The 20462-nt window shown below is 51.7% G+C and overlaps 1 protein-coding gene across 2 annotated transcripts; it reads left to right on the forward strand.

The window, feature by feature from the left end:
• The first annotated feature begins 6461 nt into the window (after positions 1 to 6461).
• Positions 6462 to 17193, forward strand: DNAL4 (dynein axonemal light chain 4). 2 transcript variants are annotated; one of them, XM_081059580.1, is made up of 5 exons: positions 6462 to 6567; positions 13644 to 13854; positions 14720 to 14803; positions 16116 to 16214; positions 16315 to 17193. In XM_081059580.1, the coding sequence occupies exons 2-5, from the start codon at positions 13786 to 13788 to the stop codon at positions 16426 to 16428; spliced, it is 366 nt and encodes a 121-aa protein (XP_080915706.1). In that variant the 5' UTR covers positions 6462 to 6567; positions 13644 to 13785; the 3' UTR covers positions 16429 to 17193. The 2 variants fall into 2 exon arrangements, with proteins under 2 accessions (XP_080915706.1, XP_080915707.1); XM_081059581.1 differs by having other exon boundaries at positions 16116 to 17193.
• The last annotated feature ends 3269 nt before the right edge of the window (positions 17194 to 20462 follow it).

The following is a 20462-nucleotide window of genomic DNA, read 5'->3' on the forward strand; positions in this document are numbered from 1 at the left end:
CACATTGAACTCTACTGAGTTACCTGAAAATTTCACGTGCTTTCTTTATTCTACTCCAGCATGAATCCAGATTTGTTGTAAAATATTGTTTTTAATTACTTACCACTGAGCAAAACTCAGCTGTAGGCAGCTACGCCTTGTTTATTCTCTCTTGCATTGATTTACTTACAAACACTCTCTCTCCCTCTGTCCCACTCAGCTGGCAGTGTGCAACCCTGGTTAAATCCCACTGCCACCTGCTTCCTGCCAGCATCTGCACAGCTGAACGCTGACACGGAACAGCACAGGATCTGATGTGTGTTGACTTAATTTTAAATTCGTGACCAGAGATCTCCAAGGGCAGAGGGCGGTTTCTCCCTGCCCTGTGTACTGGGCCCCATCCTGTCCCTGTTCCTATTAGGGGTCCCATCCCCCTAGCCTTCTCAAGATCATCTTTCCTGAATGATCAGCTTCTCCTTGTCTCCTTTATCATGCCAATAGGCATGCAAATTTACCGTAGGATCTCCTCAAACAAAATCCCCCACCCTGAGCCAATATCCTCCTCCAGCTATCACCCCCTTCTTTGCTCCTTTTCACTAGAAGGACTCACAGAACTTAGAAAAGCTGTTATACTCCTGGTTATGGTTTGTTACATTGAAAAGATACAGATTAAAAAGAGCAAAAGAAAAGGCACACAGGGCAGAGTCTGGGAGAGACCAGGAGCAAGCTTCTAGCTGTTTCTCCCAGTGCAGTTGTATGGACAATGTATTCTCCCAGCAATGATGTGTGACAGAGGTACAGGAAATTGTCAACCAGAAAAGCTCACCTGAGCCTTGTTGTCTGGGTTTTGTACTGGGGGGAGGGTGGGGGTTTAGTCACATAGGCATGGAGCCACCCGCATGAGTGACCTTAACTTCTCAGTCTCCATCAGAGCCAAACTCATGCAGCCTGACCCAGGGCCCTAGGCAAATAAAAACAGACATTTTTCATATGTCATCTCTTTTAGCCGAAGCTCTCTGATATAGCCCAAGGTACACAAAGACACTCTTATTAGGAAGAATATTCCAAAGGCCCACAGCTTATCTGCCAGGCGCTGGTCAAGGCCAAGGCCTTCTTCAGAACATGCAGGGTTTGAGCACCGAAGCCCACTGAGTTAACCCTTCACTGCTCACTGGGTCTGTAGTCTTTGTTGCCACTTCCTTTTATTCACTCCTTGGCCAGTTCCCACTCGGCTGCTGTCCCCACTACTCCACCGAGATCACTCTTGTCAAGGCCAGCAATGACCTCCATGTCACGAAACCTCATGGCTGGGCCTCAGTCCTCCTCGGAGGCGAGCTGTCAGCTGCCCTTGACACATAACCACTCTTCCTTCCTTAAAGATTTAATGTAAATCCAAAGATTTAATGTAAATGGATAATTATATTAAATATACAAGATAAATATGCCAATTAAAACATTAATATTGTCAACTGGGGAGCGGTCGGATGGCTCAGTTGGTTAGAGTGCGAGCTCTGAACAACAGGGTTACTGGTTTGATTCCCACATGGTCCAGTGAGCTGCGCCCTCCACAACGAGAGTGAAGACAATGAGCTGCCACTGAGTTTCCAGACCGGATGGCTCAGTTGGTTAGAGCGTGAACTCTCAACAACAAGGTTGCCTGTTCAATTGCCGCATGGGATGGTGGGCTGCGCCCCCTGCAACTAAAGATTGGGAAAAAAAACGACGACTGGACTTGGAGCTGAATTGCGCCCTCCACAACTAGATTGAAGGACAATGACTTGGAGCTGATGGGCCCTGGAGAAATATACTGTTCCCCAATATTCCGCAATAAAAAAAATATATATATATATATATATATATATATATATATATTCAGCAGGATTTTAAAATAATTATATAGAAAGGTGAAATTAAAAGGATAAAAATATATGCTATCCAAATACTAATTCAAAGAAAGTTGGTGTAGCTATACTTAGTTCAAAGTAGACTTTAAAATAAGAAGCACTGTTAGAGATAAAAGGGACATTTCATGATGATAAAGAGTCAATCTCTTAGGAAAATATAACAATTATAAATTTGTGTGCCTCCATTAACACAATTTCATGATATATAAAGTAAAAACTGACAGAACCAAAAGGAAAAAATCAACAAATCCACAATTGTAGTGGGGTATTTTAACACATCTCTCTCAATGGCTTATAAGGATAGCAGATTAAAAGTTCCGTATGAATACAGAAAATTCAAACAAAATGATTCACAAACTTGACCTGACAGAGCAACTACAGAATAGACACTTTTCAACTACACGTGAAAATTTCACCCAAACTGACTATGGTAGGTAGAATAACAAGCACCCAAAGATGTCTACATCCCGACCCCCAGAAGCTGTGAATGTGTTATGTCATGTAGCAAAGGGAAATAAGGTAACAGATGGAATTAAGGTTGCTAATAGGATGACCATAAAATAAGATTAACCTGGATTATCTGGATGAACCAATATAATCACAAGTGTCAGATGTGAAAGAGGGCAGTCAAAGAGTCAGTGTCGGAGGGATGCAGGAAATCTCTAGACGCTGGAAAAGGGAAGGAAACCATCTCCCTGTCATGTGGGGGACCCTGCTTGCTGCGCCATTTGTCATGCAGGGCGTGATGCAGGGTCTTTGGTCCCGCTCCCCACATAAAAACGCAGGATATGGCTAGGCCTAAAAGGAACACCCACAGAGCCCTAAATAGGGGAGTCATACCACAGTCATACCATAGTCTCACTGGAGGCTGGATCCACGTGACCTGCAACCTGCTGTTCGCTTCTCTGCCTGCCAACCAACCAACTTGCTAGCTGCAATCCACCATGCTATCTGTAATCCACTCTTGCTAGCTCAGCCACCATCTTCTTGCTAGCCCCCATTTTCTGCTAGCGTAGCCACGGCAGTTATGTTAGTGGCCAATGTTTCACTGGTTACAGCTGACGGCCAACTAGCCACAGCTGATGGCCATTTACTACCCGAGTGAGCACCTTTCCACATGAGGCTGAGAGCTGGAAACTACACTCCTGGCTCTGTCCCCACACTCTCCTACAGAAAGCCAAAAGAATGCAGCCCTGGGACACTGACTTTAGCTCAGTGAGACCCATTTCAGACTTCTGACTCCAGAACTGTAAGAGAATAAATGTATGTTGTTTTAAGTCCCTGTAGGCTGAGTCTTGGGGATTGGCAAGAGGTGAGTCTGAAGAAGTGGGGTGAGAGGGTAGGATCATATCCACGTCATTCATTCACTCATACATTCATTCATGAAACATTTACTAAGCACCTATTCTCTGCCAGTTGCTGTGTGGAACCCAGGGACATAGAGATGAATAAGACAAGGTTCTTGTCCTCAAGGCGCTCACAGGGGAAGTGGAGAATTAAACTCAATTACAAAACAGTGGAGAAGGGCAGTAGCAGGAACATGCCCCAGATGAGATGCAGCACAAAGGACTTTTCTAGTTGCAAGGAATCCCAATGTGTACAAGCTCTGACCAAAAATGCATGGGCTCTCATAGCCAAAAGGAGGGGAGAGCAGAGGGAGGATGTGGGTAGAGAGAATGCGTGAGCAAAGGCAGGGAGGTGAGAAACAGCATGGAGTGCGTGGAGAGCCATGAGAGTTGGCATAAAGCACAGGGGAAGAATCGGCAAGGAGACAAAGCTGCCCACAGGCCACACGATGGGGGTCTTGAATGCCAGGTGATAGCATTGGATATCACCTGGTAGGTAATGGGGAACTGTGGAGGGGGGGAAGGAGTGTTAAAGAGAAGAATGCTGTGGTGAAATTTGGGTTTTAGCAGGATCACACTGACTGTGGTTTGGAAGATGGGCAAGACTGTAGTCCCAGTAAAAAGTTGTTGTAATAATACAGGTGGGGTCATGGTGCTGTGCACATGGGGAGTGTCAGAAGGAGCTGTAATCAGGACAGAGTTAGAGTCAGAATCAGCAGGCTGGTGATTGACAGGAGGTGGGTGATGGTGGGCAAAGTGTGAAGCATGAGAGTCCCTGGTCTCTGATGGAGGCAAGTAGGTGGGTGGTGGTGCCATTTACTGAGGTGGGGTGTAGGGAGAGCAGTCTGGGGGAAGATGATCAATTCATTTTGGGACACATTAAATTTGAAAGGCTTGTGGGACATTCTGGTGGAGATGGCCAGGTGACGACTGGATATTTAGGTCTGGCGCTCCAATGAGAGGCCGAATCTGGAGAGAGAAATACAGGAGTTATTAGACTCTAGAAGGACACTGACAGGTACCATGGGAGTGGATGAGATCCCCAAGGGACAGTACTTAGGCAATAATTCTCAACCAGATATGCATGGGGTGACATAATTCCCTGGGAGAGTGCTTGAAATCACCAGAGGGGATTTTCCAAAGTACACACTCAACCCTCAATTCCACTAAATACCCCAGGAAGTGTGAGCAAGGGAAACTCTTGCTGATGAGAAGGTGACCTAGGGTAAGAAGAAATTTGAGACCATTGGTGAGAAGAAAAGAGGACCAACATGGACACAGAGAACAAAGAAAGAAGAGCCCAAGAAAGCCAATAGGAAGAGAGGTTCAAGGAGATCCAGGAGAGTGAGGTGCCCCGGATGTTAGGATACAGTAGTGATTCTCAACTGTGAGTGTGCACAGGGTGCTTGTGAAAAATACAGGTTCCTGCCTCTCACCATTCTGATGCTGTGGGACCCTGGAATCCGCATGGTAATGAGTTCTGCAGGCATTACCTCTGGGGTAGAAAATGTCATGAAGATGGGTGTGGTCAATAGGCTTATGCCAGCAGAGAGGATGGGCCCAGGAAGATAAAGACTAAATGGGTCTCCTGGATTCCGCTCTTCAGGAGGTCACTGGTAACCATGGAAGAGGGAATTTTGGTGGTATCGTGGGAGTGGAAACCAGATTGCAGTGGGCTGAAGAGTGAATGGGAGGTGAGAAAGAGAAGACAGCAAATGTGGACCCCTTTTAGAGAAATTTAGATGACAGGCGGAGGCAAGAGCTTCATCCCCCACAGAGGCTACCTCCCATCTCCTGGAGAAAGTTGGCAAAGAGATTTTGGGAATTATGGAGGTTGAGTCAGACATTCCCCGGACCCTCAGAATGCACCAGGGAGGCAAGCTGGCAATTGGCAATGGTCTAGCACACTTCAAGCTGCCAAATCTCAAAACTAAGCCCACTGTATCTGCCTTCTGTCTGCCCACTCTAAGTGCAGTCCACCATCTTCACCATCTGAGTCATCTTTCCATAACCCAAATCTGACCATGTTACTGCCAGACTTGGAACCTTCCAGCAGATGCTTCCCCCATTCTCACCTCACCCCAAAGTCGCTGAACCTGGATTTCAAAACCCTTCTGACTCTTGTGGTCCCTACTTCCCTCTGCATCTTCACCCTCACCCTCGTGACCATCACCTCCCGCTTACACCACATTCACACTCCTCCCAGGCCTCATGGAGCCACCAGTACTCCCCCAGTGACTGTGCCCTCCACCTTCCTCAGTCTGCTGGTCATGGTAGACTCAGCCAGCTCAAGCACCATCTCCTCTGAGAGTTAACTCTCAGAGATTTAACTCCCTCCTTGGAGAGAGCCAGCACCTTGCCCACACTTCTACCAGAGCACAGGTAGAATGAATTATGTGTTCACACGGCTGTCCCGCAACTGGATTGCGCCTTCTCTGGGACCAAGGTCCTCATCTTACTCCTCTCTGAATCACCAGCACCTGGCCAGGGCTGAGAGCGTTCCCAGTAGGTGCCAGTGAACGTGAGGTGGGGTTTCACCTGAGTACCAGTCATGAGAAAATAAACGTTTAAATGACGGAGTGCCCACTGACCCTTCGATCCACCAACAAACAATTGAATTTGCAGGTTCTTCTCCTTTCCTTAGTTATAGTAATATTTTCAGATTAGTTTTCCCTCCTACGGGGGAGAAAAGGAAGGCTGTGAATAACCTCGTTAGACAGCACGATGTCTCCCACGGAGTCATTTCCAGTGGGGAGAGCAACTGGGTTCATTCTCAAGGAGCTTTACCTTCATTGTTCAAGTAAATCAGCCTCTCTGAACCTTAGTTCAGGTGGAGTTACGAATACTGTTGCCTAAAAGGATGGTGGTGAGACTCAGGTGAGACATCTTTGTAAAAGCCCTACATAAATGCCGGTTATTATTAGGCTTTTGAGATCCTAATAAAATAGCATCTCAGTGTCACGACACCAACCAGTTGCATTTGTTATTTCAAATGACTAAAGGAAACTCCCAAGACAACGCTGCTCTTTAAAGTTTGTTTCTCTAAAGTGAGCACTTCTGTGTGTCCCAGGCTCCTCAGGCCCACTTAAGACGACTATACGGGGAAGCCCCTCCTCCCTGGCCTCTAAACCACGCCCCTTGCTGACACACCTCTACGTTGTAGGGCCCTTCAACATTGAAGGACACTTTTATTCACCAATAAGAAGTGAAATTTTTGTCAACGTCCGGTGAGGGGGCAGGACTTCCGTGCTGTTGCTAAGACACTCTTGTTTTGCTCCTTGACAACCCTGGCGGGGGTGAGCTAGCTGCGGCCCCGGGTCCAGCCCCCGCGGGAGCAGGTGAGGCCCCGGGGCGCGGCGGGCAGCGCGGTGGGGAGGGCCGGCCCGAAGAGGGGCCGGGAAGCATCGCGGGGTGGGCGGGGCCTCGCCCACCGCCGAGGCCCCACCTCAGTCTCCTCCCTGCTGGTCCCCAGCCCCAGGTCCTCTCAGCCCCCACCCCCCACTGAGGGGACTTGAGAGCTCGGTCGTGACAGATTCGCCGTCGCGACTCTGCAGGCCGCTTCTTCCCCCCTCCCCACCCGAGGCCCCGTCCATCCTCCCTGACCCGACCCCCCCCCACCAGCACCTTGATTCCCCCCACCTTTCGCGGAGTAATTCCCCCCTTCCCCCGGCTAGGTCGGTGGTCGCCAGAGCCTGGGCCCAGTCTGCTTGACTTGGACAGCAGGCGACGTGCTGGGACTCCAAGCTGGTCATTTCCGTCTTTGGGCCTTAGTTTCCCCATCTGTAAACGAGAAGTTGGATTCAATGATTTCTAAAGGCCTCTTGGACTCTGACGTTCTAGGATGTGATTCTTTGACCCAACCGTAGGCTTCCCATCGGGAAGAATCGGGTGCAGTGAAAAGAACGTGACAAACCTGATTTGGATTCCCGATGACAGGACCCTAGGGAGGTACCTAACCTCCCTGGGCTCCAGTCCGTGCACGTATAAAATCAGGATACTACAGAACGTCTCCTTTAGGAATTCTTAGGGTGATATGAAGTATAAAGAGTCCAGTCCAGTGTACATTCAGTATTTGTTACTTTCCTTCCTTTGTCTCTCTTCCCCCACTTTTCCCCCAGAAGTGTCACCAACTTCCTTAGCGTGAACCGTCACTTCTCCACGTGACCTTCAAATCCAGATCGCCAGCTCTGATCTCTCTCCTGGGTTTCCACCGTTAGGGATCCTTCGGGGTGCGGGTGAGAGTAGAGATTGATATTTTGATGTACGGGTTGGGCTCAATGGCTCCCCTTCCTCCCCTGGTGATCCACGATTTGGTGGTTACGTACCCCTGATGAGACACCTCATCTGCAGATCTCACCAGCAACTTCAGCTCAGTAGTTCTAAAATTAAACTGGCCTACTTTCTGCCTATCTGTTATTCTCCCGACTTCCCTTGTCTCTCAGTGGCGTCACCATCCTCCTGGGGGATCATCTGTCACTCTGCGGGACCCATCCCACTCACGCAGTTATCAGGTTGCTTTGATTCTGCCTCTGCAAGGATCTCACATCCTCTCCACTCCGGAAGCCACCACCCTGGTTCAAGTCTTTAATGCCTGTCACCGGGACCATTGCTGTAGCTTCCTAACTGGTGTCCTTATCTCAGGTCCCTCCTTCTGTTAACTTAGTTATAGTAACCAGAAAAATTGCCCCAAAACACAACCGTGTCATCAACCCCCAAGAGTCCTCCAAAGGGCTTCTCATTCCCCCTAAATATATCCACACTTGTTAAACCTGGGTTTTAGGGCCCTTCTACACTTCCACAATCCAACCCAGCCTTTTCCCCCAGCCTTTCTCCCTTCTCCTTCGCCAGCTTCTGTCCTCCAGCCATATTAGACCGAGGTTTTTCGCAGAAAACACTGCTTTCTGCTTGGCTATCATCATGTTTGTTCATCTCTCTTCCCGGAAGTTCTTCCTCATCTTGTCCCCCGGTCTGGGTTCCTACTCACCTTTTAAGACCTGACTCTAATGCTGCCCCTGCCACCAAGCTTTTCTTACTGTCCTTTCCCCTGCCCCCTCCAGAATTCTCCTCTTTCCTCTTAGCTCTGCATCTGTCTTGTGGCACTTCCAGCTTTCTGTCATGAATCATAGTTCCTTGTGTATGCGTGTTGGTCTCTCCTGTTAGATTGTCAGCTCCTTGAAAGCAGGGGCTGTCTCTTGCTTATAGTGGAGTAACGGAAAAGTATACGCTTGAAGTCATATATAGCTGATCGAGTCCTAGCTCCTCCATGTATTAGCCTTCCTTTTCTCAGCCTGTGTGGTCATCAGAAAAGTCGGGATATGAGTGCCTGCCTGACAGTTATCAGGGGGAATGAGATCCTGTGTGTAGAACACCTATCCTGTTGCTTCACTTCCGTCAGTGCTCAGTAAACACTATTGAGTGGATTTGATATGTCCTCTCCTTTCCCAGTGGGCAAATGAAATATAATTTAATTCAATTACAATTTAAATATTTGGTGCAAGTCTCCTGCCCTGTGCCAGTGCCTGGACTTTGCGCTCTGGAGCAGCTAAATAGCTAAAGTCCTTCAGCTCCAAGTGATTGTCTGGACTCACAATGCACTGCCAAGTCGTGACTGGTTGTGAGCTGTCCCTAGTAATTAGCAATTGTGAATGACATTTAAAAAAAAAGAGTCAGGGCTCACTCCAGTTGATTGCTGTGATAACGTCATTCTTAGTCTCCTATGTTCGCATGTGTTCTCTTGCATGGGAATAGAGGAGGTGGTAGACGGCATGGTCCCCTGTCTAGCAGGCAGCTGTCCTCTGTAACACCGATAGCAGCGATGGTGGTGACTTTCTGTTGTGCTTTGTAGTTTGAGCAGAATGTTTGGGATCTCATCTAGAGTGGAGTACGCCCATGAGATGTACGGAGTGACTCAGCGTTGTTTATTACCTCATGTTTCACATCAAGAAAATGTCTTGATATCTCTCCCGCCCTCTGTCTCTGTCTCTATCCCTTCCTCCCTCCTTCTTTCTCTCCCTCCTTCCCCATGGTCTAAAGCACATCAGACGTTGTCACTGGACCTCAGTAAAATGAGAAAAAATATGGGCGATTAAAAAAAACCCACCTTTTGTGTGTGTATGAAAGGTCACTGTCTTTTCTTGAGAGGGACTGTCCTTTATTCTGCAGTCTCCTCCTTGCTATTAAACGTTTCTTTCCTAGTAATGATGTGTTTGTTAATGCTCCTAGCAAAATTGTAGAATGTTAACCCTGTGTTTGTTTCCCCCATTTCAAAGCGATTTGTGAAATCCAGGTCTCCCAAGTATCATTTCCTGACCTCACCACTGATGTCTTGGATGGATGCCCCCAATCCCTTAGGTTATCACCTTACCAGCTTTGTTTACCGGAAGGTAGAGGGTGGAAATGTCAGGCAAAGACAGGAGGATGACCAAGGAGCCCAAGTGTGTATCCCTGATATACCTGGAAGTGGGAGGCGTGCCCGGACAGGTGGCCGGACTGGTGACTGCTGAGGATTGAAGTTAGTTGTGTTTCTGTCTTGTCTCCTACTTGCTTGTGACAAGGGAGAAAGCACAAAAGCTGGAATCAGAAGAATAGATACGGGTTGTGTATCCTTAGGCCAGTGCGAAGACCTCTCAACCCCAGGAGCCTTGTCTGGGAACTAGGAGTGGATACTGACCCCACAGGTTGGTATGGGATAAAATGGGACAACGAACGTGAAAGCACAGTGTAATCACACCACTATGCCCAGCCCCGGCCCAAACTGTGTTTTCCAGGCTTTCCTTGTGGCTCTTTCCTTTTTCAGTACAACCACAGTGGTTTGCACAGGTTGGGAACTCGATATATATTGCTTGGTTTGGCTGAATGTTTAGATGTTTACTTGGCTGGTATACGAAGAAGGACGTCGGATTTCCCCATCTTACTGCACCAGTAATAAGAGCTTACATTTACTGGAGAGTCTGTTCTTAGTCGTTTCCAGATGAGAAAGCTGAGGCTTACAGAGGTAAAACACTTGTCCGAGACACACCAAGATGTGAATTCAGATCGGCCTGTGAAGCCTGCCCTTAAACCACGTGTCCTGCCCTGAGTGTGTCCTCCCATCTCTCAGCTTCCAGGAGGGGGTTAAGGGTCGGGAACTGTGGTCTATGGGCCAGGAGTGTTCCAGGCATTGAGCAGCCAGGGCCCCCCCAAGGGAGCTAGTGACACTTTGGGCCTTATTTCCCAGAATCCATTCATTTTTCACCATCCCTGTCACATTCCTTAACCCTCTTAAGGATTCTTCCCAAATGCTTCAGAAGCCAAATAATAATTAGTGACTGAGGTCAGTGCCACAAAAGAAGGGACACTGGGACAAGGGACACTGGCTTTGACAAGGCGATGCGACAAAGAACCCTGTCTGGGCCTCCTGTGGCCTAGGAGCAGCCTCGGGTCAGACATGGGTGAAGCTATGTCAAGCACGCAGAGGGCCTTGGGTGAGGAGAGTAAAGCGCAGGAGAGAGAGTAAGGCTGCCTCTGGCCTCGTGTCTTTGATACCGCAGGGATTCGAGTACCCTGGCCGTGGGCACACCTACATTATTAAAGGGCTCTTTTTTAAGCCTGATGTGACTTCTTTCTGGCCTGGAGCTGTCAGGTACACACTCATTTGCATAGAAGATTGATAAGGTTATTAAAACCTCTAGTTCTGCTATTTTGGGTAGCGTTCTTTCAGCAGGGTTTTTAATCACGGCTGAGTGACGGTAGCTGTACTCCAGTGGTACGGCATCATAAAAAATTCTCCTACCTTTCTGTATTTGGAAGCACCGTCTATAATTCTTCCTTTTTAATCCGTAAGTTTCATCCCTTTTGGAACCCCCCAAAATACCTGTAGTGGTTAGGAAAAGCTATTTGCCATCGTGGTCCTTAATAAACTTGGTTGAATCACATTGACAAAAGTCCTGGCTAATAGCAGGCAGTGGGAAGAGCAGTGTAATAACAGTGCAGACAGCTTTAAATTTTCCACATGCTCATATGCATAGCCTTGGTGCTTGCAACAGCTTTCAGCAGCTAAGATGGGATTATTCTGTTTCATAGAGGAAGACACCCAAGTCTGCAAAGCAAGGAATAGGGAAGAAGTCCTTTCAGTTATATAATTGGCATTCAGGCCTAAAGACTCCGCCTCCTGGTCCCGTCCCTTCCCCCCGAAACTGTCCCAGTGGCTTTTCCCCCTTTGTTCCTCAAGAGTGGGCTTTGGTAATACCTCCAAAGTCTTGTTTCATCAGGATTCCATATGCTGAAGCAGAGCTGGAGCAACTGTCACAGACCCTGACCTCCCCCAGGCCCGTGCACGCTTGCCTCTGAATGCCCTCCCAGGCCCCTCCTCACTAGCACTTTTTAGACTGAGGATGAATTGAATCAAACTGAAATGTTTAGGAAAATGCCTAAGTAGCTGCTTCAACATTTTAAGTGGTTCGCACTTGAAAATCTTGAGAGGTAAACCTTAAAGCCCTTCCTTATCCTTCGGTCATCAGTGTAGCCACCACCTTCTGTCACACCCTGGTAATGTGGAGGAGGAGGTGACAACGTGGCCTGTACCAAAGCGGGGAGGACGGGACGGAATGGGAGATGGATGGGCCTTACCAGGAACGAGCAAAGACAAAGTGGATTTTGTGAAATAAGCAACATGAGGAGAAAGTACAATGAGATTGTGCTTGGTCATTTGCCAACTTATATGTAGAGACAAACAAAAACTAGTATCTGAATGGTACAGATGCCCAGAATTGATGAGATAAGAGGAACCATCTGTTTGCCGAGAAATCAGAAAATACCAGCGTCGTGGGCTGGTGGAGTCAGTGCCAGGCCTGCAGCCTCGTCTGGGCGAGCTGACCAAATGGAGTGGTGCTGAGGGCTTCTGAGGCATCGGGGAGTGGGATGAAATGAGAGCCCGGCCCAGAAAAGCACACAGAAAGCTCAACGCTTGGCCAAATGGAGGTCAGGTTAGCATTAGAACAGTACACGACGAAAGGAAGCTGAAACGTTTATCGCAGTGCTGGAATCACATGAGCCTCACTAGGGGTCGGGCAGTCGAGGTGAGTTTCGTGGGTGCCTACTGTGTGTCAGTGCTGTGACGAGGGGCTAGGAGTGCCCACACCGGAGACTGTGCCCAGATTCACACCCCAGCCCTGCCGTTCACTGGCTGAGGGACTGCCCTCAGGCCAGCAGCGTGCCAGCTTCGTGCCGCTGTTGGTCCAGGACCCAACTCATGGAGCTCTTGCAGCAGCGGCCCCCACACAGGGAACCTGTGAAATGTCACCTGTCGTTACCTACCTGTTAGATACTATGCTAGGCATCTTCGGGGCTCAGTGGCTCTGGCGTGAAAGTAACTCTTTTTGGAAACGTGAGAAATGAGGGAATGACATCATTTGTCTGTATTTGTCCGATATGGATTATTGTTAAAAAGGGTTGAACAACATGGCGGTTTGTATTCGTTTATAGTAGTGCTTCTTCTGAGATGAAAAAGTCCTTTGACTTATAGGATAAACACCAGCATTTCCAGCCATGCTCCCAGTCATTTAGGATCCACGCCCATCTCTTTAGAAAAAGCCCCATCTGTTATTAGATAACTAGATTTGGAAAGAGAAAAACATCTGTATGCGTGTATTAGGCTTCTACCTTTCCAGCCCAATCCACATGTGTTCTCTCATTTGGTCCCCGCAGGAGCCAGATGGAAGGAAGCGCAGTGAGTGTTTTGAGTGGCTGGCCCTGTGGCTGTTGCCACACACATTGTGTCATTGGATTCTCATAACACCCCCATGAAATGGCTGTGCCTGCCCCGGGTTACTGATGAGCGGTCTGAGGCCCAAGCCACGCTGTGCTGAGCATAGAACCAGCTCTGACGCCCAGGCCTCCAACTCCTGGGCAGCCACACAGGCCGCAGTGGCCTGAGGGGGCGTGGGGAGGAAGAGCTGGGGAGCCCGGTGTGCCAAGGAGGACGCAGTGCATCGCCGTTCCCATTCCTCCCGAAGATCAGGGACCCGCGGAAGGCGGCACATGTTTGCCCATCAGCTCAGGATTGTGGATCGTGGCCTGACATTGAACTTTGTAATCGCGTCAGCTGAGAAATCAGGACCGCGTGCGCGTCGTCGTGGGCATGCAGGGAGGCCGCTTGTTGTCGCTTGCTCACAGCTGCACCCAGGCCTGGCCCGCACTCAGTATTTGTCTTGCTAATGACAGTGTGGGCTCGCTGCATCAGACCAGTGTGTTCTTAGCCGGGTCCCAGCAGCTCGTGTTGACTCATCCTCCTGTCTGCAGACTTGCTGGCCATTTGGAAAAGGATACGGAGGAGTTAAGACGGGGAGGTGTCAGCGTGTTAACTGAGACATTTCTAATGTGTGATGTGTGGTTTGAAAGCCAACTCTTTTCTCCCGGTTTTTCCTGTTTTCGACAGCACCCCTTGGGGAAAGACAATCTCTGCTCCCACCAAGCTGGCAGGGCCTGCTTCCTGAATCTCCTGGGTGTGTCTTAATTGCCAGTCCCAGCACCTCCTGAAAACCCCCACTCTCGCCTCCAGTGGTCCCAGTGGAAGGATCATGGGAGAAGCAGAAGGGAAGAAAGAGGAGGCTGATTATAAACGACTGCAGACCTTCCCTCTGGTCAGGGTAAGCCCCAGGGGAGGGAGGCAGGGCAACCATCAGGGCCCACACAGCCTTGGAGAGAGACGTGGGGCGCCCGTCCTTGGCAGAGCGGCAGGGCGAGGGAGTTAAGAAGGACTTTGCTGCCTGAGATCTAGAGATCTAGGAGTTGACAGTGACTCATTCTTTCATTCATTCGTTCATTCATTCATTCATTCATTCAACAAGTGTTATTAGGCCGTCTGCTGTATATTGGGCCCTGTTCTAGGCACTGTGGGTACGGTAGTGAACAAGACAGACAAAGGCCTGGCCCACATGAAAGAAAGGGTTAAACAACATAGTGTTAGGTAGCACGTCTACAAGGGCAAATAAAGCAGGTGTAAAGGGCTAGAGTAGAGGTTAGCTTCTGGAAAGGTTTCTCTGATCAGAGACCTGAATGAAATTTGGGAGCAAGCCTTATGAAACTCAGGGAAGAACATTCCGAGCAGGGAAACAGCAAGCCCAGAAAGCACGAGGTGGGAATGAGTGTGGCCTGTGGAGGAACAGAAAGAAGGCAGTGTTGGTGGAACGGAATGCAGGACACGAGGGTCAGAGGGACAGGGGCAGACCTCACAGGCCTGGCGGGCCATGGTCAAGAACCTGCTAGGGAACGTGGGTTCTCTCCTGAGTTCAGAGGGGACCAGGGGAGGGTTTTACCTTGGCTTGAGTCCATGCCCCCATTGCCCCAGCTGCACACCCTGAGTAAGGAGACGGGTTGCCTCTCTGGGTTGTGCCAGGCCTGTGCCAGGGCAGCTACTGGTGTTTGTGCCTTAAGCTCAGGACAGAGAGTCCACCTAGCCGAGACCAGGTGACGGCTAAGCCTCTCTCTTTGTCACCCCTGCCCTGTCTCTAGCACTCGGACATGCCCGAGGAGATGCGGGTGGAGACCATGGAGCTGTGTGTCACGGCCTGTGAGAAATTCTCCAACAACAACGAGGTATTGCCATCGACACAGGCGGCCCCTCGTGCCTTTGGTGCCTCCCGTGGCTGAAGTAGCCCAGTCCCCACAGCCAGCTCCAGAGAGTCCTGCTGGGACCAGGCTAGCGCCTTCCTTGGACGCATTCGCAGCCTGGGCAAGGCCAGCAAGGGAAGAGGCTGGTGCTATCTGCGGGCACTGATCTGGTGGTCACTCGCAGCCCTAGAGGGAGAAAAGCCAGAGGGTCTCCGTGATACCTCTGCCCCTGTTCCCAGTCTCAGGTGGGCTGCTGCATAGGGCACTTTCCCCTTGGCTCCATCCCAGTGGAGAACAGAGGCCCGCCAGGCATTCATTCATGTATCCACTCATCCATTCCGAAAAGACATTAAACGCCGTCTCTGCCAGGCCCTGTTCTAGGTACTGGCGACACAGCCAGTGGCCACCTACAGGGAATGTCATTCATCAGTCTCGTGGCGAGGGAGAAAGAAGTCGGTGGTGGTGACACGGCAGCCAGTGGGGAGGCAGAGCCTGGCCAGCGAGAGGCCCAAGTTCAGATCCTGTCTCCAGTCCTTCCTAGTCCTTTAACCTGCGATGAGCCATTTCTCATCTCTGAGCCCTCGTTTCCTAGACTAACTGGAGGTGGGGATGCTGCCCCCTCACTGGGCAGAGCTGAGGGTGTGTGTACTGCGATGGTACCGACGAAGTGCTCTCCTGGCACAGTGGTCGTTCGGCTGGTGGACAGCCGGTGCCCGGCGTTGGCACTTGTCCCACAAACACCAGGGCCTCTGCCACTCCCTAGACCTCTTGAAAGACGCTTCTGGACCGAGTCAGCACAGGAGGGAGGGGGGCTGTTGCCACACTGAGGGAAGTAGTCCAGCCTCTCTTCTGGGAGCCCACTGAACCCATTGGGGAAAAGCCTTTCTGTTCCCTAAAGGTAAAGCGACACCTTGCAGTGACAATAGTAGCCCCGCAGGGTGCTCTCAGAGGTGTGACTTCACTTAGTCCTGAGTAAACTGTGGTGCTGGCACCAGAAATGGGCCTGAAGTGGCAGAGCCAGAACTCACACCCAGGGCTCTGCCTCCAGAGTGGATGCGTTACCTTAGCCAGTGTCTCGGTGACTGGTGAGGGAACGTCTGGTCCTCTGTCCCTGTGAGCAGCCCCTGGCAGGAGGTGGCCAGCGTGGAAAGTCTTTCTGATGGTTCCATGAGCAGGAGAACAATAATGGGGCAACAGGCCTTTCTCTTGCCAACACTTCGTCTTCCCACAGAGGGAGCTGACTCATGCCACGCCCCCCAGCCCCCATCTCGCTCTAATGAGCTCCTTCTTGTTCCAGAGTGCTGCCAAGATGATCAAAGAGACGATGGACAAGAAGTTCGGCTCCTCCTGGCACGTGGTGATCGGAGAAGGCTTTGGGTTTGAGATCACACACGAGGTGAAGAACCTCCTCTACTTGTACTTCGGGGGGACCCTGGCTGTGTGTGTCTGGAAGTGCTCCTGACACTGTCCCCTCCCCCTGCCCCTGTCCCCTTCAGGGCCTTTTCCTGCCATTCACCTGGCATGGGGAGCAGGCCCAGGCAGGTCTCGGTTGTTTGGAGGAGAGCCGGGGCCTCTGTGTCTTCCTTTTGTCCTGTGTGGCAGTGTCCTGAGCCACGCTTAGTGTGAATTCGTCAACATCTCTACCCCCAAACTCCCAGGCAGGGAGGCGTGACAGGGTAGGAGGAGGGTGGCGACAGGAAACCTCTCTTGGGGTCTGGTGTCCCCTCACATCCCAGGAGCCCCCTGCCCCTCCACCCCCAGCACTGCTGGCAGGTGTCCACTGTCCCTGTCTTTACTGGCCATATGCAAATGGCCCCGAGCAGGAGCCTCTCCTCTCCGGGAGCACGGACAGCTTCTCTCCTCGTCCTCTGGAGAAGCGGTGACTCCCCAGAAGCCCCTTCCCCACCCTGGGCCCAGGCTGAACAACCACTGCATCGCATGGGACCAACAGCTTCTCAGCCTGGGCTCCAGCCTGAGGGCCGAGCAGCCTTTCCCCGTCCCCTCCTCCCGGCCCTTCCCAGCCACCAGGCCTATGAACCTGTTCCACTGCCCCCACCCGTGCAGTTGATGACCAGTGGCTGAGGGTGTGGGAACCGCGATGGAGCAGTTTCTCGAGGTGTCGCTGAGCCTCCAGTGAGCCGCCTGGGCCAGGAGTGCGCTCACCATGAGGCCTGTCTCAGCAGGGAAACCTGGCCTGCCAGTTACTTCTCATCAGGGACCGCATGCTGATTTGTACTTCTTATCTCTGCTGGGTTTTCTATATTCTTTTTGAGTGTGGGAAGAAGGGGTTTAGTAGAAGGGTGAATCCTATTTTACATAGCGGTCTTATTTATATAAATGTCTTGGTTTTTACAATTAAAATGGCCAAAAATTGATCTCAATCTTTTGCCTCTTGAGGTTGGGGGAAGATGCGATGCGGACCCTCAGGCTGTGGTGGGTCCTGGGAGCCCAGAGAGGCCCCTGGCTGGACAGCGAGGCTGCTGGGAGCCCTACCAGGCAGCGCCCCTCCCCTTTACGTCCCGGGTGTGGGCTGAGTGCAGGTGGAGGGGCCCTGTGGACACTGATGACACCCTTGGTGGCCAGAGCCAACTGCTATCAGGATGTTTTTCAGTCTCGCATACTTTTATTCAGTTCCAAGATGTTTATTCAACAGCTATTGAGTTCCCGGCCCTAGGAAGGTGAATGCAAAGATGGAAAAGCTACTGACCCTGCCCTCAGTGAGCTCACAGTTGATTGCAAAGGAACGCTCAACCCAGTTGTTTAGCTGGGTGTGGAAACTGACATGGTAAAAGCTAGGACAGGGCCTTCTGGGAGGGGAAGGAGGGACCCCACGCCCAGCCTGGGGAGTAAGGGGCTCTGGCAGGGTGAGGCCTGAAAGCCAGGCTTGAAGGGAGAGTGGGATTTGCCATGGGAGGGTGTGCTCCAGGCCAACGCCTGCAGTCCCTGCAGAGGTGGAAGTGGCTTGAGGATGAGGGGGCTACATTGCGGGACCATGAAGCCCCTTCAGCTCGGGCTGGCCTCAGAATCCCAGTCTCACAGCTGAAAATGCTGGACAAGGGAAGAGCTGGGCACCGATCCTTCTCCCCAGCCCTCCTTCCTCATGTCCACTGAGCTCTCCTTAGAGGGCCCACCCAGGACACTCAGGCCTGGGAGTCCTGGCACCGGGCCCAGTCACGCCCTTGTGAGGCTGAGGGTCTGATTGTAATGATATCTGTCAACAGATCTGTGGGGCTGTGTCGTGTCAGGCTGCTAAAGCTTGCTCGGACAAAGGCTAGTGTGGCCTCGCAGGGACAGGAGCGCCGTGGGTTCCCTCGTGAACTTAACAAGTGCTTGAACTTCACAAGGAGCGGCTCTAGCAGGCACATGATGCGGGGGTCCCACTTCCATGCACACATGCTGTGTGCAGGTCCTGAGCCGAGTGCAGGGCAGCAGACAAGAAACAGAAGTCGAGGTCACTGGCGCACAGCTGGAGTGGGTCCTGGCCTTCTGGGACGTGGGGCAGGGAGACGTGGAGGCGAGGCAGGCAGCTTCCTCACCTTGCACCTGCGCTGGCCCAAGCCCCGCAGCACACAGGTGCTGCTGGAGAAACTGGCGACGTGCACAGATACAGGAAGAAAGGAGAGGGGGCGCCAAGGCCCGGAATAGCTACAGTTTATTAACCGCCTGCTTGGCGTCTGTTCTCTCCTCTAATCTGCCATGCGTGGTGCCAAAAAGCAACAGTGGCCCAGCCCGAACCAGGCTGTGGGGCTGGCGGTGGGAGTGTGGGCTCTGAGGCCCACAAATGTGGCGCAGGCCCTGCTCTGCTCTTCCTTACCTCCCTGGGCCGTGGTGGCCTTGTCTGGAGAATGAGAATAAAAAGCACCAGCCTCCTGAGGTTGCTAGGAGCCTCAGCCTGTGTCTGGAGCAGGCGTGTGCTCTTACTGTCTTTACTGCTCACGTTTGGCCATCCTACTTTTCTTCCCACCTGTGGAGGGGGTGCTGACACAACCAGCTCCCCCAGGAGCTGGTGGAAATTCAGGGAGACTGGGCTTGTCAAGCGCTGGCTCCAGCAGGCACGCGATACAGTGGTCCCACTTCCGTCCAAGGCGGTAGACCCCCGCCCCACTCCCCTCCCTCTGCTGCTCGCAGAGGGTGGTGTGCTCTCTGCTGGGTCAGGTCAGGTGACCAGGGACCATGACAACTGTGCTTCCCAGGGATTTCTTTTCTTGACCTCAGTCACTTTACTTCCCTCCACTCCCCACAGCCTGTGCTAGCCATAGTCACCTTGACCTTCCCCACAGGGCTCTCCCTGCTCGTGGCCTGTAAGTCAGCAAGCATTGCTGATGGGGGCTGAAAAGGCAAGGGACGGGACAATGACGAATGCACCCTCCTTGGCAGCAAATGGCTCGCAATCTATGGAGGGAGACAGACCCAGGAACGGAAAAGCAGGATGCATTTAAGTGATCTAGTCAGAGAAGAGACAGGGTGGGGTTCAGGGGAATGCGGGGTTCAGAGAAGTGAGCACTCTCACTGCCTGGGGCACAGGGGGAGGCACTGAACTGGGCCTCGGCGTTTTCCGGGGATGGATGGGATGGGGTAGATGCCGGGGAAGGCACCGTTGAGGGAGCAACGGCTCATGCAGAAAAAGGGTGGCATGAGGAAGCCAGGGAGGTGCTCGGGGAGTGGAGGCGATTCGAGTGGAGCTCACGAGAGGGCGGAAGAGGGACTGAAAGTGGGGTTCAAGAGGCAAAAACTTCCCTCTGTTGAGGGCCCCCCACTTTGCAGGCACTGGGCTCCCTTCCTTATGACCATGATGTCCTGTATCTCCAAAAGACCTCCAAGGTGGTAATCACTGTCCCCATTTACAAATGAAGAAACTGAGGTATGGAGGTTGCGTTATCTTTTTTTTTTTTTCTTTTTCTTTCATTGGGGAAGGGGAGCAGGACTCTATTGGGGAACAGTGTGTACCTCCAGGATTTTTTTCCAAGTCAAGTAGTCCTGTCAATCGTAGCTCAGCTCCAGGTCCAGTTGCCATTGCTGGTTGCAGGGGGCGGAGCCCACCATCCCTTGCGGGAGTCGAGGAGTCGAACCGGCAACCTTGTGGTTGAGAGCCCACTGGCCCATGTGGGAATGGCAGCCTTCGGAGTCAGGAGCATGGAGCTCTAACTGCCTAAGCCACCGGGCTGGCTCCAGGATGCATTATCTTGCCCAGCACCCATCTAGGAAGCAACTCGAGCCAGGACCCAGACCAGGGCCTGCCGGCCTCCACCATCCCTGCTCTTCCCAGCACAACTGCATTCACAGCCCTTCTGTTTGCTGCCACCCCGCAGAGAGCTGGGGTGCCATCTGGTTCCTGGCCACTTCCTCGGGCCTGCACCTCACCCTCCACTCACATCACAGCAGCCCCAAGCCTTTACTTAGTGGAGGCAGTGACCACAGCCCTACAGCGGCTGCGCCCCGGCCTCTCTGCCGTCGTGTGTGGGGCACAGTGGCTCGCCCACTAACACCTCACTCCTCTCGGCTGGGCCCAGCCAGAGTCCATGTGGGGGAAATCGGCAGCCTTGTCCAGACACATCTGGAGGCGGGGTCACTGTCCCCAGCCTGCAGGGTCGTGTCCCTCTGCTTGGGAGAGCAGCAAGCACCAGCCAGAGAGAGTGAAACATGG

The sequence above is a fragment of the Rhinolophus hipposideros genome (genome assembly GCF_964194185.1).
Source record: "Rhinolophus hipposideros genome assembly, chromosome: 9".
Lineage (NCBI taxonomy): Eukaryota > Metazoa > Chordata > Mammalia > Chiroptera > Rhinolophidae > Rhinolophus > Rhinolophus hipposideros.

Excerpts from the sequence above, each read along its gene's own strand:
- DNAL4 (XM_081059580.1), top strand. The coding sequence starts at position 13,786 with ATGGGAGAAGCAGAAGGGAAGAAAGAGGAGGCTGATTATAAACGACTG. Across the intron at positions 13,855-14,719 it reads AGACCTTCCCTCTGGTCAGG|CACTCGGACATGCCCGAGGA; the intron begins GTAAGCCCCAGG and ends CCCTGTCTCTAG. Across the intron at positions 16,215-16,314 it reads GGTTTGAGATCACACACGAG|GGCCTTTTCCTGCCATTCAC; the intron begins GTGAAGAACCTC and ends TGTCCCCTTCAG.